At 38.7% G+C, this 27831-nt stretch overlaps 1 protein-coding gene across 12 annotated transcripts; it reads right to left on the bottom strand.

Annotated features, from left to right (window-relative positions):
* Positions 1-672: 672 nt before the first annotated feature.
* On the bottom strand, positions 673-27831 carry LOC117401387 (DAZ-associated protein 1). 12 transcript variants are annotated; one of them, XM_059013913.1, is made up of 14 exons: positions 27626-27831; positions 23249-23289; positions 22203-22369; positions 21650-21715; positions 20911-21018; positions 19364-19412; positions 13768-13850; positions 9257-9409; positions 8451-8487; positions 7847-7924; positions 6317-6490; positions 3158-3247; positions 2243-2336; positions 674-1567 (listed from the first exon to the last, which is right to left on the bottom strand). In XM_059013913.1, the coding sequence occupies exons 1-14, from the start codon at positions 27655-27657 to the stop codon at positions 1363-1365; spliced, it is 1377 nt and encodes a 458-aa protein (XP_058869896.1). In that variant the 5' UTR covers positions 27658-27831; the 3' UTR covers positions 674-1362. The 12 variants fall into 12 exon arrangements, with proteins under 12 accessions (XP_058869903.1, XP_058869896.1, XP_033857921.2 ...); XM_034002030.3 differs by having other exon boundaries at positions 8451-8480; positions 9256-9409; positions 27626-27830; XM_059013912.1 differs by having other exon boundaries at positions 7847-7999; positions 27626-27830.

The raw sequence follows: 27831 nt of genomic DNA, 5'->3' as shown, positions 1-27831 counted from the left end.
ATGCCCCTTTTTGTCTTTATTTTTTATTTTATTTTGATTGGACCATGCATGTAAAAACATTTTAAAAGCGCCAACATCTGCAGAAGCAAAGCAGCCAAAAATTTTTAAACCCACGACTGCATCAAAATTCAGACATGGCAACCCTGACTGTGCTGTACATGCTGTATGAAGGCATTGCTCATTGGGTTAACGTGCCCTCTTGTGGTGAAGAGTCACTGAGCCATGCTGCTAGGTTCATGGTATTCTTACAAAGTGAAATAAAAGCATTATAGAGTAGCGTCAGATATTTGACTTAAAGAAATCACTCCAGGACTGTAATTGCTGTGCTTTAGTTTACAAGGTTTGATTAAAATACAAACACATTTTATATAACAGGTTGTTTATGTAAATGTTGAACTTGAATACCATGGTAACCCTGTTATTATCTCTGCATTTGACAGCAGCACATGTTCTGTAATTGTAACATAGAGGTCTCATCTCATCCTTCGAGCAGGGGATGGATGTGAACACTTTTAACACTGGCTATTAATGATTCCCGACCGGATACGCAGACAGGAAAGCCTAGATGTGTGTGTGACTAAGCTTCAAGTTTGTGTGTAATGTAATGTAACATCATTCATTAAAAAAAACACAAATGGTGCTACCCTAGAAAAACAGACACGCAAACCAACCCTTTTTTTTTTTTAAACAAAATGTAGGTTATCTTTTATTGAAACGGGGTTTTCTATCATTTGCATTTAACATGAAATGCACTAAAAAAAAACAAAAAAAACAGCGCCACCTGAGGGAAATCTACATCTTTAAATTAAAAAACAAGCCAAGCGTACATCTAGTACAAAATTCTCTTTTAAAAAACTGCAGAGTCTTTTTAAATGTATATATACTTTTTAAATCTTTAAACAAAGTTTTACAATATATGGTAAAAGGCTCAGAAAAAACAATAATATTAAAATAACAATACTACTACTACTAAATAATAATAATAATAATAATAACAATAATAATAATAAATCACAAAATGAAAAACCCTGAAGTTGAGTTAAAGCTGAAGAGAGAAACTGGAAACCCTGTTAATGTTTACGGCCAGTAGAATGTTTTGTTTGTTTGAATTTGTGCTGATGTGGGTGAAGGACCAGTCTGATCGATTCCAAAAATTGCACTCCCCCAAAATAGAGCATCTCCTTTATATTATTAAATAAAAAATAAAATAAAATAAAAACTTAAAAGATTTTGCTTATTTCCCAAATTTAAGTATGTTATGTGATTGTCACAAAAAACCAAGTCCTCAAATTCAGAATCCCTGGTCGTACAAATATACCAGCAGAAATCCAGTTGTGACAGAATTATTTCCCTGACGTCGTATTATTGTTCGAATCTCTGTGGTGTGCGTGCCTCTAGCGCCGGTAAGGATGGAAGCCCTGTACATTGTGGTTCTGCCCTCGCCCAAAGCTGCTGCCCCCCAGCTGGGGGCCCCCTGATGCTGGTGCTGAAGGCGCTCCGTAGGAAGGTGCTTGCTGGCTGGGGTCTGTGAAGCTCTGCCCAAATACGCTCATGTCCTGCCCGTAACCTGGTTGGGTGAGAACACAGAAGAGGTTAGGGCAATGCTGTTGACACGGCAACACACAAACCCACAAAAAGGAAATCTAGGCTTTGTCTGACAAGACGTTAGGAGACGAATGGACCTGCTTATCTGTTGCCCTTGAACATAAATAATGTACCCAGATTATTTATTTTTGTCCTCAACTAGTATATTAAGCCATCCAAGAAAAGAATAGATTCATTCACACACATATGTAATGCAAAATAAATAAATAAACATGCTAATTCCTAGAAGCAAAAGGCACTAGTGATAACATGAACTGGTCGTCTTGGTTTGAAGTGAAAAGTTGCGTGTTATCTTACAGCTAACAAGTAACTTGCTGCTAATAGGGATATTCACACAACAGTGAACTAACTCCTCATGTCAAACATATTTCTCAAGATGCTTGGGGGTTAGTTCACACTGTCACGTCAGAAGACCATTCAATTGAAGCTGTAGACAAACTAAGTTCAATATTTATTATCAAAGAATTACGACTTGAGTCACTTTGGTATATGGGCATGCAGAAAACATCTTAGTTAAACAACAAAAAGCCCCCCCCCCCCCCCCCCCAAAGCATACTGCTTCCACATCCATTAGGTTAAACACACCTACAAGGAACTTATCTATAAAGATTTATGGGAAATAGTCAATATGACATACAATGATTTTGTAGGCACAATGCAGAGATAGGAGCAGAATTGAGTTGGTTCACAGACTGTCTTTCCACTGTGTGTAGAAACTTCTTGTTTCAACACTTTCTGGTTTAAAAAAAAAAAAAAAAAAAAAAAAAAAAGTAGTCATGTGTTAAGACTTTTGCATACATTTTACAAACTATAAAACAAAAAACTGACAGCATGAAAGAAAGAAAAACTGAACTCAGTTCCTGTTAAGGAGTGTCCATCCCTTGTACCACAATTGGATTAGCAGTACAAAATGAAAATCTGTTTAAATGTGTCTATTTGCCTCCCACTGCCAGGTATATACTGTACATTCCTCAAGGGGCTAAGTGTTTGGTGTAAGAGGGGCTTGTGGTAGAACAACATGGTGTACAGTCTTTCATTGCACATGCGTATAGTGACTTCATGCAAAACACTTGCAAACTACAAATTCAGTGTCTTCATTGGGATATATGCCATTGTAAGAACAAGCCTAGATACCTCTCACTGGGAAACTCAAAATGAACACTGGAAAAATAAACCAAGAAATGAATGGAGTCTATTACATAGTCAGATCTCCTAGAATCTTTGTACAACTAAAGGGGTAACTGTTTAGGGCCAAAGCAAGGACAATACAAAAGGAAGCATACATAATTCCAAATAAACAGAAATGAATGCCAAGTTAAACATATATTTATATATATCTATATAAATATGGAAACATTCATGACAATTAGATCATCCTTTTACCAGCAAAGCTAGGCCATATCAAAACTTGTAACCCACGAGAATAAAAATATAGAAATCATTTTACAAAATACTTATAAAATAACTAGCGCTGTTCATCATCGCTGCCTTCTTAAACATCTACTGCTGAAGCAAGGCAGGTTTGTGGTGTGAAAGTCAATGCTCCACCTACCTGCACTATATCCCTGCTCAGCCTGACCATAACTCTGAGAAGGACGCGTTGGTCCGTAGCCGGACGGGTCCTGAGGATAGTTACCCAAGCCTATTAGGGAAACGAGGAGACCAGGATGACTAAACCCAAGAGAGTCTGCTTCACATTGCTACTAGGGAGGAGGTCCCATTGATAACCCAGGCCACTGGTTCCCAAGCGGTGTTCAAAAAGCAGCAAGTCCCGGATCAATTGATTCAGATTGCATCTCTATTCAATACTAATCTTTCATGCAAGGTGTAACCAGTCATGGTAATAAAGATTCCCATTGCATAGCAGTTTGATCCATTCCCGGTTTTACTATGATTTTAATAAGACACACCTGAGCTTGTTACCTATACACAGGGGCTAATCAAGCACATATTAAAACCTGGAACCGGTGAAACTGCTAGGAAATAGGAGTGCTATTTCCATCCCTGTGTAACCAACACAACTTAACTGTGAAGGGTGTTTGCCTAAAAACACTTCTAAGAATTCAACCTGTTCAGATACTCACAAGGTTAGGCAAATACTACTCATCATGTTCTTTCACTGGTGAGTTATTATCTATGAACACCCTACTAACCCAGAGCAGGACACTGCTAACCTAGACCAGGCCTGAACGAGCTTAACAGTCTAGGAACGTCTGGAGAAGTAGGTTGAAGAAGCGTTGGAGAAACGGACCCCAGACCTTTAACATGCACTGCATCAATCACGCTTGCCATGAAAACAGAAAAGGGCAATTTTTTAGTTGGTTAACTAAATCCACATGTATCTTTTCTTGATCACTGATTAAATGTTCTTAAATGCGCTTAAACATCTTCAGAGAAGTGGAAAAATGGTTTACAAAACTAGCCGTGCCAGCTGTGGAGTTTAGTGGATATGAGAAAGCTTGACTTGGACCTTCAGTGTTTTTTTCAGTTTCCGCATTTCAATTCAGTTTCAGTTTTTATTTAATTGGTAAGATTATTATTTTGTTTCTATTTAGTTTTTTTTTAAAAAATTTTAAATTATTATTTAGTTTTAGTTAACTCAATTCAGAAAGATATATTTCAGTTTTAGAATTATTTTTCAGTTTCAGTATCTTTACATTTTAAGAGACTTTGATAGATTCACACAGAGTCGCTGCATACAAAAATAAAAGTATGAATCCCTTAAAGTTCCATTTATCTTTTTTGACAGTGCAAACACATTCATCCATGTGCTTTAGGCAACAGTGCCACAGAGCAGGAAGTCATTGCAGCTTGGCTGTGCGGTTTCTATAGCAATTTCATGAAACATATTAATACAACTCTGAATATTCATTTTTCAGGTTTTTTTGTGTTAATTTCGATTTCGTTTTTTTAATTTCCCAGTTTCTATTACTATTTCATTTTTTACTCCCTACATCAATGTTGACTAGTCTTCACTTTTGTTCTAAGCCCTATATTTGTGTAGCCCACACACCCTTGTGAAAATATTCTACCGGCAGCCCAGACTAGAATTTGGTTCTAGAATACAGTAACATGAAAAGGTAATTAAAGTAGTTCATACATATCCTACGAGTCTACGGGGCAAGATTGTTTAATACTTTCATGCTTAATGGATCACTCCAAAAAAGCAAGCTACGTGACTCATACCTTAATAATTGAACTCCTTTAACTCAAGTCATGTCTTAATATTTTAACACAATCACCGAAGAGGAAAGGTGTCTCTGCAGCATAACTTGAAAACGTATAATCTTAAGCTCAAAGCAAGGTATAGGATACTTCCCCATGGATGAATGTTAAAAGCACAGCAACAGGTACTGACAAGCGTTGAATGCTTACATTCTGTAAAGAATATAGTCAATCATCAACTGAAGAACTTTCATTTTCAGATAAATGTCCTTTACGAATGCTTGCAAAGTGTTTTCTGAAATCCTGGTTTATCTATGGGACCCCATTCTTCACCTCTCTCCAACACGCCTCTTACTTCTACCACACATACTGCAATGAGAGCGAGAGAACCACAGATCTCCTCCAAGTGAAACCACTGCCAGGAAGGATGATCTAATTCCACTTACCAATCGTTACCTTTCCTCTCAAGCCTCCTAGACGCACCTGGAAAATCCTGAAAAGTACACCTCTCTTTGTATTGAATTGCCTGGGATTTCATAAAGAGGTATTACTGGAAAAAGAACCCTGATCACTGTGTGTGTGTGTGTGTGTGTGTGTGTGTGTGTGTGTGTGTGTATAAAGCTTGTATTTATAGGGTAAAAAATAGCATAGTAGTCTACACAGGATCTACAAGGATATTTGTATATTAAGATGACTATGATCCTCTACTTTCCTGGACTAATGTGATTCTAGGGGGTTCCCGAGTGGCTCATCCAGTTAAAGCACTGCTGCTGGGAGTGCAGGATGAGTCACACAGCTTGGATGCCACCAGTTCGCGTCCAGGCTGTGCAAAGAGGCTGAACTTTGCTGGCGACCCCGAGGGGGCATCACATTGGCACCGACGCTCCCGGGGTGGGGGGTGGGAAACCGGCAGGGATTGCTTCTCCTCATTGCGCAACAGTGAACCCTACTGGCCAGACACCGAGCACATTCAGAGTGGATAAAAAGCAGGGCTGATCTCTGTTCTCTGTGATCGGTAGCCTGCCCATCTTTGCTCTGGATTGCTTGCCGTAAAAGCGATTCTGGCTTTAGGCTTGTGAGATCGGAGAACACTCACATGCCCTCAGAATGTTTGTGCTGTGTGGGGACTCGCTGCGGTGTGGAGGAAAAACATAATTGGACATTCCAAATTGGGGGAAAATAAATAAAAATAATCATTGGTCACTCTACTTGATTCTAGAAATGATCAACCTTGGTGAGATAAATATTACAGAAAACATCCCAAGGTGAATAACTGTTTGTGTGTGTGGGAATAAAAATGAAACAAAATCACATGTATAAAACAAAGTAAATCCCTTGATTGCTTCCCATTTAGCCCTGCATAATAGAAAAGCCTGTTAGAGGAAACTTTCATTATAATCCAACGGAGGTACAGGAAATGGTTAAAGGTCATGGCAGCTAGGAAATTGCTGTAATCACCTTGATATAACAGTGAAAGCTCAAGGGGCCAGTGTGAGAGGAAGGGAATCAGTCAGATCTAAGGCCTGGCTGGGTGGGAAGTACCTACCAAACTGGTTGTAGGAGAACTCGGGCTGTCCTGCCTGGGGTTTGTTCATGTCCTGAGTGGGGGTGGTTGCAGGGGCAAAGCCCATGGGTGCTGCACCAGGCGTGGTCGGGGGTTGAGGCACTCCTTGTGGGGCAAACTGGTCAGCAGGATTTTGGGGGGCACCAAATCCATAACCTACACATTACGATATGGCAGAGTGATTTAAGTAAGAACTTTTCAAATTAAGAATAAAACAAAAATAAATAAATACAATATGGAGGACGTAGGTTGTATGTATTTTGGCTACTGACTCTAAAGCTACATCAACACTGCCCAGTGCTCTTTTAGTCCAGAATTTAAAAGCCTTCCAAGAGACAAAAAACTGTATGTAAATTAGAAACAAAGTGCTGAAATGGAAAACACATGCAATACCACTTTCACTCACAAATGCAGCTACTGAGCCGTCTGAGACATTTAAAACATTCTTTGAAATACCCATTCACACGAAATTGCGCAATCTATGGAGGTATAATACGGTCATAACCCTTTTCACACAGCCAAAGGGATCCTGCGAGTACAACTTTCAAACCTGTCAGTCAACAGATCGTTGTCATGGCACCGGCAACAGAAACAAAACAAACAAACAAACAAATAAAAGCAGAATAATGTGGGTAAGCAACTTAAATAAATAAAAAATAAATAAAAGGAATGTTTATATATATCAATTTCTTATCTTTTAATGAATGGCGCTGTTGAACTGTAGTGTACTGTAAATTTCCCTGTGCTCGCTTTTTCCTCTCTAGTAATATATATGTGGAAAATTGAAATAAAAATACTTAAGTGGGTACGCATTATTAATATTATTTTCATTCAGCCGTCTGATACCTACTGCAGCGTATTAAAAGCTGTAGGCTTGTCGACCATCAAAAAAAAAAGTTCTACCTATTGCAGATACTTTCAGCAGCTAGAAAAAATTGCAGATGCGTTTTTTTTTTATATAATATAAATTTATTTATTTATTTATTTAACAGCCTGTTGCTCACTTTGAGTTTCCTCTGCATTCTCGTGAAATCCCCCGATCACATGAACTGGATTTGTGTAGGGTCTGTGCCCCCAAATTCTACTGCACAGTTCGAAGTGCCACATCTGTTTAGTAGCTGCCACCATTGTAAAGTTAACAATTCCTTAACTTCTTCCGGTCTCTAATTATAGATCTCATTCTTGATCAGCCACTGTAATTGAAAAAAATGAAAGTGTGTAACACCGACGATGCTCGGTATACAGTCACGTGGGATGCTGACTTTCAATCCACGGCCACTATAGCGCTTCAGTAATGGCATAGCCTTTCACACAGGAGTTAAGGCACAAGGTGGTTCAGACGGCATAAAATATGACAGCTCTGTGACGGTATAGGCAATTCACACAGACCAAAATGCCGCATCAGTGCCGGTTCTAAGCCGTCATAACTCGTCTGTGTGAAAGGGGTACAAGTATGTGTAACTGGGCAATGAGACCACAGCTTCAGACTGCAGCCCGAGTTTTGGGACTCACCATACTGGGGTGGGGTGCCGTAGCCTGGCTGAGGGTATCCTTGTGGCGCCCCGTACCCTCCAGGGGGGGTGGTGGTGACTAAGAAAGCGTTAAAGGGAGAGGGGGGTGGTGGTGGGACTCCTCGGCCAGCTGGAGGAGGAGGCCCGTACCCACCTGAGGAAAAACACAAACCACACCATGAAACCAGTGTTAGAGACCTGCACACATCCTTCACAACCATTCCTAGAATGCTCAGCCTATGAACTGCCAACAGAAGACGCACATACTAAGCACAGACACAATGTAATTTAACTGAGCGAAACGGAGCATTTGATTTAAAAGCAATGCAAAAGCAAAGCAGATTTATACATCTGAAATTATTAAAAGTGAGTAAATTTACTCAAAATCCAGGGTTGGAAAATCAGGCCCGGTTTCACAGGTGATATAATTCATGTTCAATAAAAACGACATTAGGTAGTTTACCGGATTTGGATTTCATTTATATATAACTTATGTTCACACAATGTTGCTGAAAGGAGATTTCAGTCTTTGTGCATATTTTACATGCCACTAGTATAATAGTTTCCTCACAGAGAAATTAATTTACAAAGACAGAACCACTTACCTATTGGCTGGCCTGCCGACATCCACATTCCTAAAACAGTAGATTAAAAAAACAAATATTTAAATAATTTGACTATAGATATTATAATTATGTATAATATTATAATGAAATCAGATTAATACTAAAAGGAACTAATACAATTCAAGGATGACGTTTCAACAATAAGTCTGCCAGTGTCTTCAATTGACTTTCAGTTTAAACATTTGACAAATTTATTTTAGTATTACTACATACACCACCATCAAGTGTTTTATAGGTATGGATGATACAATGAAATTGTACCAATTACCATAAAAAGAAGGCCCTACATTACTTACAGCTTACATGTTGCACTGAATTGTCCACTGTATTTACTCAAAAAAGCACTGCTATTTGAATGAGAAAATGGAAAAATGTTTTTTCTGTGTGGCCATGGATGCAAAGCTGCTCAACAGTCTAGTAACTAGTACATTTATATTAGACATTTAACCTTTAACCTAAAAAACCTTGACTATGCCGACTTACACCTGGGGAAAAAAAATGAATCTGCGGTCTTCACTCAGTAAGTGTTGATTAATGTGAGAACTCTGCCTGTCTGCTGTTATAAAACCTTGTATCAGACTTCATGTATTTGCTGTATTATTATCTGCCATGAAAAACACTTTCTAGACACCAGCAGCAGGAAAAAAAACCAATACCTTCCTACTGGATATGGGGTCTCCAAATTCCTTTAAATCTCTTCCAAACCTCCCCCTCCTCCTCCCCCTGCATTTAAAGCAAGCTGATTTGTAATTCCATTTGAAGACCCACTGGGAGCACCACTTACCTTGAGGGGCATAGCCTTGTTGCCAGCCCTGTGCAGGCTGAGCTGCCCAGCCATTGGCTGCACTTAACATTGCCCTGGGTCCCCATTGGTTAGCGCCCGGCTCTCCTGGCCCTGGGGTTTTGCTGTCACGAGGCTCCGCTCTCTTAACCTCCACCTACAGAGAGGACAAGGAGAAGACCATTGGCACAGCACGCCTTCAGTCACACACACCCCTTCCCAATCAAATCACACCCGTAAGTAACATTACTCTTAGCACTTTACGTAACTTAAAGCTACAGTTACAAACTATAAAACTTAAATGGGCCACTATAAATATATATATACACATATATATAAATTATAAAAATATGTTTCTCAGGTAAAACTAAAAACTCGGCAAAGCCAAGGATGGGCTCAACCTTTGTGGAATAGGATGCATGATATCGTATATTCAAATTATAAAAACAAAGTACAGCTGAAAATGTATAAGAAAAACAAAACAGAGATCCTGTTGCTTTAATGGAATTTAAAAAAAAAAACCCACCCATCCCATTTTGGCAAGGCTTTTTACAACCTACCTGAGAGACATAGTTTGCTGTTGCAGCTGTTTTATGTATTTATTTTGGTGTCTTGGCCCTTCTTATGCATGTATAAATATTGTATAAAACGTCTAATGGAAGATTAAGACTTACCTTCCTCAGGCTAACGCTTAAAGAATCTCAATAATTGTTTACTTGGAATATAATTTCAGAAGGGAATGGATGTGGTAAGAGAATCTTAACTTACATCTAACAGGAAAAAGTAAACAAACATGCAGATAATAATAACACAAATGGACAAGTTGAAAGTCAAATTCTAAGGGAATCTTCATACTGTGTCGATTAGACTGAAAAGAGAAACACCATAGCTACTCCACCCAATTTGTAAGGCAGTTTTATTTTTGAACTCTTTATGTGCATTAGGTTGAGAATAAGTTAACTTGCTGTACACGTCTCTCTATGCCACCACCAAAACAGAAGTGGGATCTAGGTTACCTTTCTTCCAGAATTGGGGGCAGGGGCACTACTACCAAGCCTGTGTGCGTTTCACTAGTATTTGCTCAAGACTGCAAGTATGTGCAGGATGGAGGAACGTGTCTCTGTGGCATTTGTACAAGTCAGTCTGAGTGCATGTCACTGTGCAACTCAGTGTGTGATGACTTTGTCTAATACAGTGCATTTGTTAGAACTGCACATAGTGTAAATATATGTTCTTGAATACAAAACTCAAAATATCTTGCCCTCGCTGGCTTGCTAGGGATTTAGAGAAGGAAGGCGATTTTCTTTGTCCTTGTCTGTCTTCGTAAGAGGAAGTAGGAAAAACACAGGGACAACTACTTTTGTTACAGGAGGCACCCAAGGGCACTCTGCTTATTATGAACCAAACTCTTATTAGCTACAGCCAGCGCTCAAGGAAAACGCAGACAACCTTATGTAAAATTAATGAGGCTTAGCTGCCTACAGCCGGGAGCTCAGGGTATAGGAAAAGGAAATACAAATTTGGCTGCCTTGTTTTAATTACATTTTTTTTAAAATTGAGAAACAAAAAGGAGTTGAGTTACATTAATGTGCAAATCAACATCAACAATCTGAATATAAAAAACTAGTCTCAGGGAAAGCCACCAGACAAACTTGTCTGTCTTCCAAAAGAGTGCAGCTACTGTAGAGTATTTATGCAGAAGTGTATATGTATTGCTGTTTTGTTCCTGGGTCACTAGTTCTAATCAGGGACTCTGAAAGCAAATGAAATACCAGTCAAGGTCAATTAGTTACATTTTTAGACGCCATCTTGGTTCTCTCCCCTCCGACCCAATTAGCACACGTGCCCAAGCAAAGAGGCTGCCAGTCGCAGTGCAGCGTCCCGAGCTCGGTTCTCCCTGGTGTTCCCACAGGCGAGTGATGGATTCCTGGTGCTCAGGAGCAGCCCAATTTATCCCAGAGCTGGGTTTTGGGACGCAGCATGATCTGCTCTGGTTTCTAATTTTATCTTCTTTTGAGAATCTCTGCTCGAGGGAATGTCAGAGCAAGTGCAATGGCTGAGGAGCAGAGCTGATTTATTCCAGGGAAGGGACGCAGCAGGAAGGAGACAAGGTAAAAAGGTAGTACTGCAAGTAGTGCAAACTCTTGCTAGAAATCAACTTTCAGAAAAAACTTAACAGTATGTTACTAAATGATATGACAAGAAAGTAGGCATTGTTACAAGTTAAAATAACTTTTTTCGGGGGGAGTGCGAGTTTGGGGACATGGCTGGATTTCTGTAAAATATTTTATATTCAACCCCCAGACAGATATTTACATTATATGTAAAGTATGTCTATGTGTGGCATGGCTGTGTAGCATGTATATATCAGATTTTGTATACCTGTAAGCCCAGATACATGCTATATCCATGAACAAAAGTATTTGACATTTAGCGCAGCTGGATTTCTCAGATTACAGGCATAACTCTAAAAAAGTGTACTGGCTGCCACGTTCATTTGTTTAATTTTCAAACACACTGTTCATCCTGAGCAATAGCTCTTTGAAGGAGGGCAGTTAATAAACAGCAGGGGCTTGTGAGAGGACTCGTTTAACAGCTGTTCACTGCTGTTCAAGCCGTAGGAAAGGGTCCTTTATCAGTCCTGTCTTCTATCCCTGCAGGATCCTTTCCGCTTAGAAGACCTAATTAACTTCAGACTCCCCACTGGGAAGAATCTGTGCAAAAAAATGAATTCAACTCCATGGAAATGTCTTTCAGGAAACAGGCCTCCAAAAGCACATTAACATGGAAGATGTATACCGTATGGAGAGCTGGAAGAATCCAAAGTTCTAAATGAGGATAAATGCGAATCCCAGTGACCACTCAATTTAATACGTTTCATGAAGGGCAGCAGTGTGGAGTAGTGGTTAGGGCTCTGGACTCTTGACCGGAGGGTCGTGGGTTCAATCCCTGGTAGGGGACACTGCTGCTGTACCCTTGAGCAAGGTACTTTACCTAGATTGCTCCAGTAAAAACCCAACTGTATAAAAGGGTAATTGTATGTAAAAAATAATGTGATATCTTGTAACAATTGTAAGTCGCCCTGGATAAGGGCGTCTGCTAAGAAATAAATAATAATAATGAACATAAACCGAGGTTCAAAACCTGTTTGTAAAAATGAAATTCTCCCCAACTCCTAAAAAAGGGTTATAAATTGCAGGATGTTATCTTTGCTGAGACACTAGCAACCTTGTGCACATAAAGTAAAGCCCTCCCCATCACCCCTTTAAACACACTGAGCAGTACAAGAATTAAAATCCCACAGAGACCAATTTGTCTGCACTGTAGGACGACACAGTATGGAGATTCCACATCTGAGGTCACTTAATTGGAAGTTTTATTACAATATAACAAGTTAAAATAACTACTAGAGAGTTCAAATAGTAAGTGACCTGACCAAAAAATGTATAAATTAAATAAATAAATAAAAGATAAAAATGAAATAAAGAAAGAAAGAGAAACGAAAAATAGCAACCAGTCCTTTAGGATGTTTTGTAAAAAATAAATATATTTTCCAATTAGGTGGTTTAAAAAGGGCCTTTTAAAAAAAAAAAGCCATTTTAGATTAAATTTAGAGGGAAGCATGCAGATCCTAAAGGAGTGGTAGTGTTAAACCAAGCCTTGGGCGACTGCGGAGGACTTCTCTGGCTCTTTTGGTGGGGCAATTTCACGGTGTGTGAAGGATTACAGGTAAAGAGATCTCGTAGTCTCTTCAGTGTTACTGATCTTAAGAAATTAGCTACAGAAACCAGAACCGTTGATTGGGTTTCTGAAGAGCAATAAAGCTTCAGCTCTTGAGCCGATCCACCAAGGATCAGCTCAGATTACCTTCACCAAGCAGTGACAGCAGACCAATTCCATTGATGTTTGCGAACTGGGAAGCCTCATGTTTTTTTTTTTTTTTTTATTAAATAATAATTTGGTTTTCCCTTTACTAAATTCTCAAGTTCCCAGATGAGAAAAGGATGCCAGCATGCCACAGGACTAAGAAAATGTACTTTTCTGCAAGTTTGCCCCATTTCACCATGCCCATTAGATTGTTTCTCATACTTATGTTTAGGAGTAGCTGTAAGAGGAGTTTGGAACCAATATTTGGGGCATTTTAAAAAGCAAGATTTTGCAATATAGGGAAAAGTAATTTTTAAAGCAGTACTGGTCACATGCTATTATAGGTCCTTTTCTCTTAGGGATACTACAAAATATTTTCAGTTGGGCTCTGTTAGTTAATCTTCAAAGCTATGTTTAAGGCCAGCCCATGTCAAAATTCAGACGGTGTTAAGGGAGAGGATCCTTATTTCTGCAAGCTACAGGATGGTGTACAAGCAATAAGCCACTTAGCAGGAATGTGGCCAGTAAGCAATTTTGCTAAACAAAGGTGCAAATGGAGGGTGTGTGGGACTGTCTCTCCAGCGAGAACCCCCGGTCGCCCGAGCCTTGGTCCGATCTTAAGGGTAAAATAAAACTACAACTACACACTTTTTTGCCCATGATGTCGTGAAAATGCATGTTGACAGCCTGGTCCACTGATTGTTCGGCCTCGAAAGTAATAAATCCAAAACCTAGCCAACAACCAAGAGTGAATCAAGGTAGCAGGGTGTCGTGACACAACACAGGATGAAGCACAGTATTGGGACAGCCCAGGGGTTCCATCAAGGGTGGATAGTGATGCTGGGGTTCAGATAACTTTGCAGACCCTAAACCAAACATAGAGTATTGGCCTGGACTGTAGGGCACCTATGAGCTCTAACTAGAACACCACTACCAAACCTCAATGCAGAGTAAACATTTATTAAAATTGCATAAAAAGATGGCCATGTCAGTTACAGTAGTCCCTCTCTATTACAGACACCGTTACGCCACACATTCGGACACAACGTACGTCCCCCTGATAATATCAAGTTAGTGTGACGCTCGGTCACTGTGAATTGCAGGATCCAAAGAGACAGCAAAAACATAACGAAAATAAACTAAAAGAACAGCCTACTACATTGTTAAAATGAAGTACATGATCAGAAGAGGGAATATGAAACTCATAAATTGACAGCGTTTAAACTAACTGATCGATCGGTTGGAAAAGGGTGTGAAGTTTTCAGAAATACTGATGGACTCCAGTGGCCTACAATAATAAAAATTCTGAATATGAAGTCTTTAATTTATTTTGCAAAGAAAGTCTGACTCATACCAAACAGAACACAAAAGATGTAGACTATGTGTTTTACCTGCAGTTAACTTGCACACTGTAAAATGTCCCTTGTCAATTTAAACAGTGCTAATTTCTGTAACGTGTGTACAGTATATGTAAGGTACTGTACAATACCATAACATGTTAATGCAGCTCCATGACCTATTTTGCTTTCCAAGTAGGCTACAGTCAAAAAATCATTGTTTCAATTTAATATAATATTTTATTAATTCTGTATTGTACAGTAATGTGTACAATGCAGCAGCATGATTTATTTTATGTTACCAGTAGCTTACAAGCTAAAGTAAAAATGCTTGGTATTAATTTGATTTTACTATTGTACTATATGCTGTATAGACCTACTGTACACATTTATATTTTTGCACAATGTAATGTGTTCAGAGAACATGTTATTTCAGCGCAATGATTTATACATTAAAAAATAAACTGAGCACTATAAATGTGTGTGATTTTTTAAAATTTGTATTTGTTTTATTTAAAACCGGACACCTCATTATTTCAGTCTGTCTGTCTCCTAACATGTCTGGATTAGCGAGGGACTACTGTACAAAGTCCTTATTGCTGACAACTCCACAACCAAAACAGCACTTTAATAAACAGCTGTGCAATATTGCCTCAGCCTTTTCAGTTTTCTTTTATTCATCTGCCACTCACATTAAGGGTCTTTACATTTTTCTTGCAAATTTATGGCCTCTAATTAAGTCAGCTAAATAGCTATTTGCACCAGATAACGGTTCCATAATTCAGACATAACTCATTTTAGATAGCTAGATAACATATTAAAAAAATAAATCATCCACAGAGCTAGGGTAGATTATTATTATTATTATTATTTTTTTAACTTGAGCGTAAGATTGTATTTGGGCCATGTTCTTTGTAATGTTATATACATGTTTTTCTATTATAAATGATTGTATATTGTGTTGAAAATGTGGTTTACAATCTCACAAACTGAATCAACTGATGAATAAATGTAATTGGGGATGGGTTTACACCTGGTTATGAAAATGTGTTACTTGACCAGACTGTCAAAAAACTCCTATGGACAACAAGACTTAAAGGGTACATAAGGACCTTTATTTTATTGTGTTACATGTTCCCATGTGTTGCTACAACTGTTTACTTAAGGTCTGTGTGTATTGTTGTTTTTGGCTTCTTTTTTTTTTACATTTTGACCACTTTTTTATACTTTTGAACAATACACACCTTACGTAAACAGCAACACATGGGAACATGAAACACAATAAAATAAAAAGGGCCTTATGTACCCTTTAAGCATTCTATGAGAGGATACTGTAGAAGGAATGTGGGAGTGTTGTTAAGGAAGGTGTTAAGTGTTGCAGGAAAGGGTCTCTCTAGATTCATTTTACTCAAAAAAAAAATTGGGATCTAATATTAATAAAATACAAGAAACCAATACCTTTCTTATTAATATAACATTGCACACCATTTAGGGATTTGTTTTACCTGTGCAATTAACAGGTGAAGCAAACGTGTCTGTTTTAAATTCAGTTAGTCTGAAAGAGGGAACTGTCTCTGTTGTGGGTGGCAGGTGAGTGGCAGGATGCCCTAGTATTGCTTGTGTGCCAAAGTGTCTTATCCGAACCCCCCGCTTTTGACATCCCCCTCTTGGCATACTGCTTTGCAGCAAGTGCTGACAGCAGCCATAACTGTTCTGTTAAATGTGTTACACAAACCAAACTATGGAGAAAAACAAAAAGAAAACATATATACAATCTCTAACAGAAACACTTTCTCCAAGCTTTCCCAAGGGATACATTTTGGGCAAGCCAAGAGAGGCTTATTATTGGAAGAGAAAGAGGAGAGATCTAAAACAATAATAACAATAATATTAATAATAACACAAAGATACAGGCCAAACTTAAATTCCAGCAGACTTAAATCTACTGTCAACAACAAGAGCAAACTGCATCATTAAAATCAGACAAAAATGAAATGATAAATATAAAACTTTAGGATCTCTCCCACACACAAAGACTAGAGGTGTAAACAAAGTTGGTTTGAATATAGTATAGTGAATATATAGGCTTGACAAGGAGTGGGGTGGTGTAAGTTGCAGGGGACTTGTGTTCAAAGACGCGCACCTGCAGTATCTTGTATTGGAGAGAAATCTATTCAAATCTACATGTTAAAATTACTGTTACTTAAATAAACATTTATAATTTGAATTACACAACAGTGAAACTACAAGTTGACCTTACATTTTATAAAACAATTTGATAAACGACTACGATTAAAGCACAAGGAAGCCCTATTGTATACTGGAGGCAGCGTTTGATTTATTTTTAGTGTGCATTACGTAATTTGTCAAAACCATGAACCTTGTAAGTTGGTATTAAAACAAAGATCGTTAGAGCTGGTGGAGAATTTTGCACCCCTTTACATGTAAATACAAGACTCTTTCTATGAATATTCTTTTCATTCATTTCTGCCCACTAGTATAATGTCTGGATTATCTACACTTGGCCTACAAGAGACACTGAGCCCACTAGGGATTAATTGAGACAATGACACACACACTGAAGGTTAAATTATCTGTGGGCTTGTTATTCAGCGGTTTACTGAAATTCAGGCACATTCCTTTTGTTCCACTTCTAATGCATAAGAAGGGACTAATCTGCTACCAGCAGGCAAATTAATTTTCAAATACATTGATTATGGTTTTCCTAATTAAAGGCGTAACCAATTATGGGAGAGAGACTGGGAAATACAATGGGAGCCCATTCTTGGAGACAGGTATTGTTCTTACCAGAGAAGCCAACCCAATGAAACAAAATAGGACGGCATTAAAAATTAATGTTTCATACAGACTTACTTTAAATAAACAATTAAAATCTAAATGTTAACATGGCATGTCATATTGAAATGACTGGTTGTATAGTTATGCATGCATAGTGGGCTTGAACACATGAACATAAAAATGCATGCATGCTTTTGAGGTGTAACCTAGTCATTGTCTATAGCTATCCTTACATTTGCATATACAAACATGACTAAACAAATCAAGGGGGATAATTATTTTTATATAATTCGAATTATCGTAATTAAGACAAGTTTTTCTTGGCTGTCAAGAACAAAAAATGCCATGTGCTTTTCTCATATAGAATATTTTAGCAGATTTAGTAGTTTAAATGACTGCATCAGATGGCTCTGTCAGTTGTTTAATCTCTTGAGAGGAGACATCTCTTTTCTCATTCTTGAATGTCTTATGTTCTTAAGGATCTAGTTAGTTTGGATGATTTTATGTCTGGTTTTGATCTCTGCTACATCAATTCCATATGAAAAGTGTGGTACAGACAATGCAGCGAAGGTGTGACTGCCAAAATAACTTTACAAATACAGGGTGATATTTGTTATCGACACAGAAATAAGACTCACTCTTGGCCAGGGTTATGGCAAAAACAAACTAAAGGGCAGGAAAAAAAGAAATCCCAACTTTGTTTAGACCCCCAATACAGACAAAAGCCTGTCCCCTTTCTGACTGTGGAAATGGCCTGTACCTGTGTGATACAACTTAGCACAAATTAACCTAGAGGAGAAAAGAAATCTAAAGAGAAATCGTTAATCACATTCAAACAATTCACAGAGAGAGAGAGAGAGAGAAGAGAGAGATAGAAAGAGACAGCTTACTTACAACATTACTAAAGTTGTTATATGGAACACTTAAATATGTAATTTAGAATGTCAGTGTCTAAATAAATAAAAATAAATAAAACTTAAGACTTAGATTAATTATGTAATATGATATAACAAATATATATAAAAAAATAATGAAATATTAGATGAAATAACTTCAAAATGACAAACTATTCTTTTTTTTATTCTAGGAGGGATTCTAATATTGATATATTACATTCAAAAGGGGCTACTTGCAGGCTGTGAATAATAAAACAGGAACCCGAACAGCTACAGAGCTTCGACTAAAGCTTTCACACTGGCCCTGTCCGCTCCTAAGCACAATAACAGGATCTGAAGAAATACAAATAGCAGCCCATAATGTTCGTGATTATCTCAATAACCTCTTGTCTTATCAAAGCAGAAATAAGGCAAATCAGCCCATGTATTGTACAGAACATGAATACTGGAAGAGCTCAAAGACTGCTCTAGCTATTAGCTAATTAACTTTAATTAGCTATTAAAGTTCATTGTATCAGCCAGTCAACAAACAGCCTCAATCCATGCATTGCCGGAGCAACAGAATTAGAAGTAAAAATAGTATCAAGTTATTCTACTCATCCTGTTACTAAGCAATTAAGTCTGATTATAGTTTCCCCACACGCAAATGTAATCAACAACAAATAAATAACTCATTTAACCAGAATACCACAAGCATTTCCATAGTCCTATGCTTATTTCTTAAACTGAATTTTACACACGCTTAGATGAATTGTAATAAATCAGACCCCTACTTTCTACTTTGTAATTTAGTTCAGCGAAATTAAAACGAACAGCCACAGGTCAACACAGTTTAGCAAAGGATCGGATGTAAACTACTTTGCATTAATTTTCATCTTCATACAAGCAAAACAAATGAGTTAGAAAAAGCAGCCTAAGCTTTGAAAAGATGAGCCCATACATTCTTTGGACTAAAGTGAGAACCAAAAACAATATGAACTGTTTAGTCTCAAGACATCAGTAGTACTCATTCAATTTATTGAAAGCTAATTAATGAACGTGTCCTTATCCGCCCCCAATATCTACCCAGTCAGAAAATCTGAAGGGCTTATTCTCTAGCCTCCACTAAAGTCAACGGCTGCTGTAATTGGCCTCTATTGGGGTCAGAATAGTTTGTCATGAGAATGTAGTAGGAGATGAAGGAAGAAAAGAATAAACTGGATCAGCTTTTACCTCGGGGCCTCTGCTTCTCCGCATCATAGATCATTACCACTTCAGTGACCTACCACCAAAAAAAAGGGACAAAGGTCACACCATCAGCCGACTGTTAAGAAACGTTACCTGGCATAAACTACTTGAGACATCATGTGAGGGATGCAGAGTCCTTCCATTAGTCAATCCTGGTACAATGCTGTTGCCAGCATGTAGGGCACTCTGTGGGCATGTAGGGAATATATTATGCCTAACAGTGCAGGAACAAGGTTACTGCTCTTTCACTATGCCTCCCCAGCCCAGCCCAGCCCCCTGTCCTTCAGATCTAATCTCTGGGCCATTATAACTAGGCTTGCTACTATCAGATTTTTATGTTTTTGCCAAATCGATGATTAATATCGACATTTATTTTAGAAAGAAGTTACCGTTTTTTTTTCTAGCTGAGAATGGGTGACCTTTATGCTTTAAAAAAATAAATAAAATAAAAAATGACTTTATGTCATTGAAAAACAGCTAATTTAGCGAAACCCCCTGCAACAAAACCATGGTTACGAACATTCTAATTGAAATAACATTTGGTCACAGCAGAGCTATACCTTGCGAAGATATCAAGATCCTACACAAATTTAAAAATTGTCTCAAATAAACCGTAGAAAACGCAGCATATAAAAGTGTATTGCACAGACTTTATGCACAGAACAAAACAATAGATAGTTGAACAGAACTAACTTGTACTTATTATTTGGAGTCTGAGCTCCACCCCCCCTGCTTCAGCACAGCTGGACTCAGAGTCACTGGAAGGCAAGGCAGACAGGCCCGCTTCATCCTGCCGCAGAGACTTCAGCCGTCAGCAGGGTATTGTGCACAATATTCATTGTGTGTTCTTCTCTTACACCCCATTTTCAAATCAAACTAGTAACGGTCACCGTATACCTAAAGCAAAAGCTTACGTACACCTTAACCCGCTGATTTCAAAGTAGGCCCTTGGAATGACAGGCGCTGTAGCTGGCAAATGAAAGTGCACAGTCAGTGCAGGTCTTGATGATTGACAGTCATTTAAACAAATGAGAGCATTCTAGCACTGCTTCAGTCAACGAGATCTGTCAGAACAGGGGGAAACTACAGTACTAACGGCCCACTGAAATGACTGACAGCGACCCCCAGCCATTCAGAGCGGAACGGAGACGGGACACAAAGTATAAAAACTACACAAACTAGAGAGGATTTCTAAATGATTATTTTTGGTAAGAATTAAAAATAGCGATTGGTTTTACTGATGTTTATCGTATATACATTTATTTCAGTCGAATATTTATGGGGAATTTGACATTTAACAAGCTGTTACTAATTAATCTCGAAAAGTAGCAAGCCAAATTATAACCATCCCCCCTCCCCAATTCCTCAGCTCTAACCTTTGGGCCACCAAGCCAAACTCAGCTTTAAAGCCCAGACTACCTTTTACAGCTCTAGCCACTCCACCACACTGCCTCGAAGTATCTTAGCTTTGACCAGAAGACCAGGGGTTTTCCCCCAATTTTAGCAACTGTACCTCTGCGGTACATACTTACCACTCCGAACCTACTGAAATAATCCCTGAGTTCGGGTTCACCACAGTTGTGAGGGATACCACCAACAAAAATTTTCTTTGATTTATTGCTGTCATTCTTATTGCCCTTCTGCAAAGTCAAGAGAGAAAGCGTGGAGATATACATTAGAAAAAAAATCCTGCTGGCAAAATCTAGGACAGTCCCAACTTTGCACTATCACACTGTACTAGTTAAGATTAAACAGTACAGCACGAGAGAGAAAAAAATGTAGAGTGGAATATAATTCAGGCCTGGCTCTATTTTGAGGGGATAATTACCATCCTGTCATCTGCAGCCACAACCCTTGAACTGGCATCTTGGTATTTTTTCACTGCACGTGCATTTAGCAAATTGCAGTGTATATGGGTCAGCAAACTTCATGCTTTTTAAACACACAATTACAGTTCTTTAATATATTTTATGACCTCATCATTCCAGATGATTAATTCTACAATTCAACCAAAAAGTTAACAATATCCAAACAAAGTCAGTCGATTAAAAGATGTAACAGATATAATGTATATAAGGGAGAATCTGCAGTTTCAGTCAAGTTAGCAATGATTTAACTCGGTACTGAGCCAGTGCTGAAATGCAAAGTTGCGTGACTAAAAGCATTCAAAGCAGTGGCTTACTTCACTGATTCAATCAACTGAATAATTTAAGTGTTTGTCTGGGTCTTACTAATAATATTTCATGCACCAAATAAATGCGTTTCCCTTACCCAGCCTTCCTTAGTCCGCGTCTTTTCAGGCTGCGTTCCCCTGGGTGTACATGGCTTTGGGTCAATCTGAACAGAAAGAAATACACATTTTATAAAGATATTGCACAAATGAACAACCAGTTATATATTCAAATATACAAGCTGAAAAATATTGAATACCAATATGAATTTATAAAGGAGTGGAAAGAGGGGGTACAGCCCTTTATAAATTAGTCTCAAATGACATCCCCTCCAAAATGCATAGCACCTTACACATCGTAGCAGTGAGGTATGTTTTTACATTAATTTCTATAGGGTTTTGGAAAGTGAGTGAAAGGAGTAGCCTAGGCAAGTTATTCTAAGAATTCAAGGAGTTTGACAGAGGACATGTCTGTATGTGTGAATTAGAAGCCTCTGAAACTCAGTGTGTGTTAAATAATGGACTTTGAAAACAACATGTATGGTTTTTAAAACAGGGAATGGTTTTCATTAAAATTACAGGAAGATAGTATACATCACGTTTACATAAAGTCTTCTTCAACTACCAACATTACTGATATCGTAGCGCACTCACATTTCTCCCATCCAGGGAATGGGGTTTAGTCTCCAGCACTGTCCGAACGCAGTTGGGGTCATTAAACTTCACAAACCCAAAGCCTCTGGACTGGTTTGTGGTCTTATCTTTCATAATAACACAATCCACTACTTCACCATACTGAGAGAAATAGTTCCGCAGCGTCTCTGTGGGGGGAGAGTAGAGACGATGTTAGCAAAAACACCAACAAAGACCATGAGCTATTGTGCTATTCCGTTTGAGTTCCGTTTAAGCAGCTCAGTTCTATATTTTGCCTGGGGCTTCTGTGGATTCACATTGTGAAGAGAAGTGCACTTCAATACTGAGTAATCTATTCCTATAGAGAACAAACTAGACAGTTGAAGGAGCTTATCAGTAGAACTGCAGGGTGCCAGCAGGCGTTGAAAGAACTCTGACTGTTGCATCAAACACACACAAACACAAACAACAATCATAAATTAAGCACTGCCAAGTATTAGTTACAAAGTTTCCAAAATATTCAGAAACTTTAAAGCTTGCATAAAAGTCAAATAAAACCCTGAAGCACACAGGGGTATTAGAATGCAAGTGTTTATTGAATAGTACCAATAATGAACTTGAGAGAGAGAATCCTAAAATATTATAACATTTGCCAAGTCTGAAAAGTGTTTGGCTACCATGATCCAGAACCCAAAAGTCACAGGAGTACAATAAGTCAGATTTATAAGGTCAGAGGTTAAGGTTACTGGCACATTTTCACCCAAGCGGGTTTAAACACCTGTACCACAAATGTTTTCTGAGTGTTGAATGTACAAAGGTAATGGATTTTTATGTAATACACCCAAAGTCCAATATCCAGCACTTGAAAATGAACCCCTCTAATGACATGATTAAACACATTCGAGCTGCTGAAACAAATGCCGCTCAACGAAGAGAACATAACACAAAACTGCATTTCTCTCAAGCTTCACCTTATCCAGTTGGACAGAAGGACTCCCTGTCCATAGATAGAGGAGGTGTTAAACTGGCAGAGAGGTCAACTGACAGATGGACAGTTATTAACTTACCCTGCGTGGTACTCCAGTCCAGGCCGCCCACAAAGAGCTTCCTAAAAGAAAAGAAAAAAATACTAGTGCTGGAAAAAATACATTTCGGGACAAAATAATTGAAGGCAAATATAACTATGTTTACTTTGCCAGAATTTGACTGCAGTTTTGTGGAACACAAACCACACACTGTTGGTGTGTGCAGTACAGTTCTATACTAGTACAGTTCTATGCTTGTTTTGGTGCCTGCTTGCAGTACATGAAAACCATCTGGCATGTGTCTGGTCAGCAGCATTAAAATGGAGATTTATGGTCAAACACACCCGTTAAAGAATAAAAGGCACCGACAGATTTGACAAAAATATGCTAATATTTAAGTAACGTCACTCACTGAATCAACCACATTGCTTTTTCAATTTTAAAACTCAAAGTTTCAATGAAATGTCACCTTTAGAACACTGTCAGTCTCTCTTCTCCTTCTAAACATGCAGCCCATTAGAAAGTGCTCCACTGCAAACTAGGTCCGTAATATCCTACTTCTGAGAATGAGGTGCCCCACTTAGTTATCTTTTTCTGGTTCATTCTCTTAATGGAACCAATGCCCCAGATTTGAGCTGTACATTACCTCATAAATCCAGGTAGAGCTCTCTCCTCATTTCCTCAAATCTTGGCGACAGTTTTTGATGGAGCAGTCCCCTATTGGGATCCTCTGGGACTCTGGATACACTGCACTCCATTAATCAAAGTCTGAGGAAAGCTCCTAGACCACCACAAATTAGCCACTCAAATCCAAAACAGCAGAGATTTGCCTGTGTCCTAGTTAGGAATGAAGTACAAGAAACTAGTTCTGAGGGGGTGCCAGGTTGCCAGGACTTGACCAGTTGAACCAAACGCATCTTATTTAATTACGTAAACAAACATAACCAAATTCACAGATAATCTTAAAAAAATATATATATATATAATTTAAGGCAATTTAAATTAGGTTGACAAGATAAGAAAACAGATTTCCATGAGTAAGACTTCTAAAAGAGTTGCTGCACAATTCATTAATGTCTCAGTGGTTGCGTAGAATACAATGCCCCGTTTTCCTTGTTGCTACTGCACACACACAGCATATAGAGGTGCTCACATTCTTCAGGGGAGGGGGGAGGGCTACAGTCAGCCATGGTGCTTTCTGTCAGACAGATATATAGTCCAATTACTACCAAATCTAGAATGTCCAAATATGTTCCCTCACCAGAGACACTCCCCACAACAGCTCAGGAGAACTGAAGGTCAGTGGATGTCCTCTGATTCCTCTTTACACCCAGGAGCTTATAAACGGCTGTCAGCACAATCAAGACCAGCCCTGCAGGTGTCCCCTCAAGCTCTCCAGGCACGTTCCCAGCCCAGCAGGTGTGCCAGAGACAATGCAATGCTTCCCAACACAACACAAACATCCATTTGGTCATTACATCTCAACAATGACATGTTGTAACATCCATACTTTAAACAGTGTATTGCCAACTCATTTTACAGGGCTTAATCAAGGGAAACCCGTGTGCAACATGAACACAACATGTCCTTTTTTGCTCCAAGCATATTTGGAACATTTTTTATTCTATTCTTCATATTAATCCTGTGCCATGTGAGCTGGCACTATTCCTCACACTACACTTTTACCATGGAGCCTAAGAACCAGAGTGATCCTAATACATTCTGCACCAGTGCTATTTCTCCTTCTGAACACAGACACACCAAGCACCATGTTCTATAAACTAAGCATAAAAATGGATCAGCGAGGCTCCTGAATAATCAATCAATACACACTGCCTGCCATTTGAATTTATTTTTTCAGCGAAAAACATGAAAACTGCCGGCCACGAGTGGATTTTAAACTCTTGCACAAATTTTACTTCACGCAAGCTAAAAATAGTGTTCTAATGTTGTGCAAAGCAGTTCATCAGCGATATCACTAACTGTGTTTCAGGCAGACGGAGAGCAGAGTGAATTGATTTCTCTTGCATGGTGCTAGCCCAGTGGACTCCTTGCCATCTCGGATTTCCAACTGGAAAAATCACTAGCAGGCACATTACATCTCTATAGCTGGTGTTCAAGCAGTAGAGGAAAATGACTGCAAGTCCCCATTCGTTCCAGCTCAAAGTCAAAAAGCAGCTATGAAGAAATGACCCAATTATCTGTGACTGTCACTTGTTTAACCCTCACTCACCCACACGCACAGACCCATTCTCCCAATTCTACAGATGGAGAGCCATGTTAAACCAATTTCATGAGCAATTCAAAAAACGCTTACACCAGTACATATTTCTATAAATTAAATGTGTCGTAAAACAAGTTTAATAAAGTCAAGTCTCTTAAACTTTGATATCCACTAATAGACCTCTTAAATGATGACAAATTAAAAGGCGTTCATGGTAACAAGTACAACCTGCTAGGGTGGGTCAAAATGACACACACACAAAAGAAAATTAGTCATCTTCAGTTTTCATTTAGATAGCAGAGATCTTTTATGAACAGGTGATGTCATGTCTTCATTGGAGAGGAACCCTAAAAGGTTTTTTTTTCTGTGGTAGTGTCACTTGAGCTGTTCGGTGTGTTGATATGTAAATAAATCCTGTTCACCTGCGAGGCGTATCAACTTCAACCTCCATCTCCATCTCCTGCCTGCCACTCACCAGCAAATGTACGCATCCACACGGCATTAACAACCTGTATCTTTCTAAACATGGGATTTAGGGGAGCTCCCTAACAAGATGAATCTCAAAACAAAAGTTGTGCGAATATAGTCATTGTTACAGCAGTGTATAATGGTATTTAAAACAGGATTCATCTATCCGACTTTTGCCTTACTCTCGTTCCACCGCAGTCGGATACGAGATGGATTACTTGGTCATTTGATTAGCTTGTTTGTATTGGTTGTGCTCATTTGAATGTGTGTGTTTTTTGTGTTGTACGCCACCTTCTTGACCAGGTCTCCCTTAAATGAGATTCAGCAGGACATTCCTGGTTAAATAAAGGTTAAATAAAAAACAAACTTACAAAAAGGAACATTTAGTGGAAAAAGCTCTATGCCAAATTGTATTTTTACATGTTTAGAATCCAACTTAAAGCTGTGAATTAGCTAAGGTCATGCATCAATGCATGTAAATACACAAAACATCAAAACAAAGAGTCCTCTCATCTTCTTTATAGCAGTGCATCAAAAGGGAAACATCCGTTTTACTGTCTTTTGCATTTTAACTAAGCTATTTTTTGATCTGCCATCTTACTTTATACAGACCAACTAGCTATTCTACAACGTTAAAGAGCCTTTAAAAACCATGACAATTTACCAAAAATGCCCCTCTAAAGCGAGGTAAGGGGAGTTCTTGTTCCTGTCCATCTCAACCCCTGAAGTCTTGATTGAGATAACATGGGAATAGCGCTTTGAAACCTGTTTTGAAAGTCTTTTGTTCACCACCCAGGGAAGCAGGGTGGATCTCAGCAGGTGTTAAACAAAACGTTTGTAAAACGCGTAAGCCATTCCAGAACAGTGAACAATTAAAAAAAAAAAAAAAAAAAAGTCCGTTCAAGTTTGGCAGTTGGCTGTCATTTTCCATAAGTATCTGCTACATTTTACTTGTACATTTGCGGAAGTGTTGGTTTTCTGTACCTGTAATTTGTAAATGAAGCCACCTAAAACACCCCTGAAAAGAGACCTAACCAGGCCACTCTTCCTCGGACTCCAACCACAAACCGAGGACGGTATATGTTTGACAACCTTGTCTTTTATCCAGTGTGTAAGGATTAACCGGTTTGCAACTGAAAGGCTAAATATTTAAAACCAATTAACATAAAGCTAAAGCGAAACAAAAACCCAACTGGTCCCGACTACACTTGACACGTCAGAAAATATACAAATTATCGCACTATGTACTATGCCATAAATATCCCACTCATTTCAATAATGACAACAAGCCTGTCAAATGGAAACCGGAGTCTGTTTGACAAGTTTCAACGTGGAAATTCGATTAATTTTTAAATGTACATTTCTGTAACCGCAAAATGGAGTTACTACCTACCGGCAGAGTTGAACGAAACTAATAGCAACACAAAAACAAACATTTAAAACACCACCGGCAGGTACGCTTGCGATAATTTGACACCAATGCAAAACAATACACAAAGTTTCAAGACTAACTTTTGCTTTAAGTGACAAGTTTTGCCAATTTGTTGACATTTTTTTTTTTATAAACAAAATATAGCAACGAAAACAAATACACGGTACCCTTTACTCCTACTATTCTACAGGATATCCCATTCAGGAAACTCCGAGGCTCAGGAGGCCCCCGGTAATTATTTCCACTGTCCCGATCAGATATCCCGCGGTTCGTGTTCAGAAGTAGTGTGTCTTACCCAATTTCATCTCCGGCCAGGCTGCTGTTCATGTCCGTGGGTTGTTCTGCGTAACTGCGGGAGTGTTTGCCAGTCTGTCTGTATCGCTCTCACTACCTCCCCAAGAAGGTCACTCCGCTTCAGGTTCAAACTGAATCTGCGATGCAACTACGCGGTGCCACGGGGTCTCTCTACAGGGGGCCAACGTCAGCCCGTAGTGCCTGCTC

This window comes from Acipenser ruthenus, chromosome 47, assembly GCF_902713425.1.
Source record: "Acipenser ruthenus chromosome 47, fAciRut3.2 maternal haplotype, whole genome shotgun sequence".
NCBI lineage: Eukaryota > Metazoa > Chordata > Actinopteri > Acipenseriformes > Acipenseridae > Acipenser > Acipenser ruthenus.
This window is presented reverse-complemented; position numbering and strand designations above follow the sequence as displayed.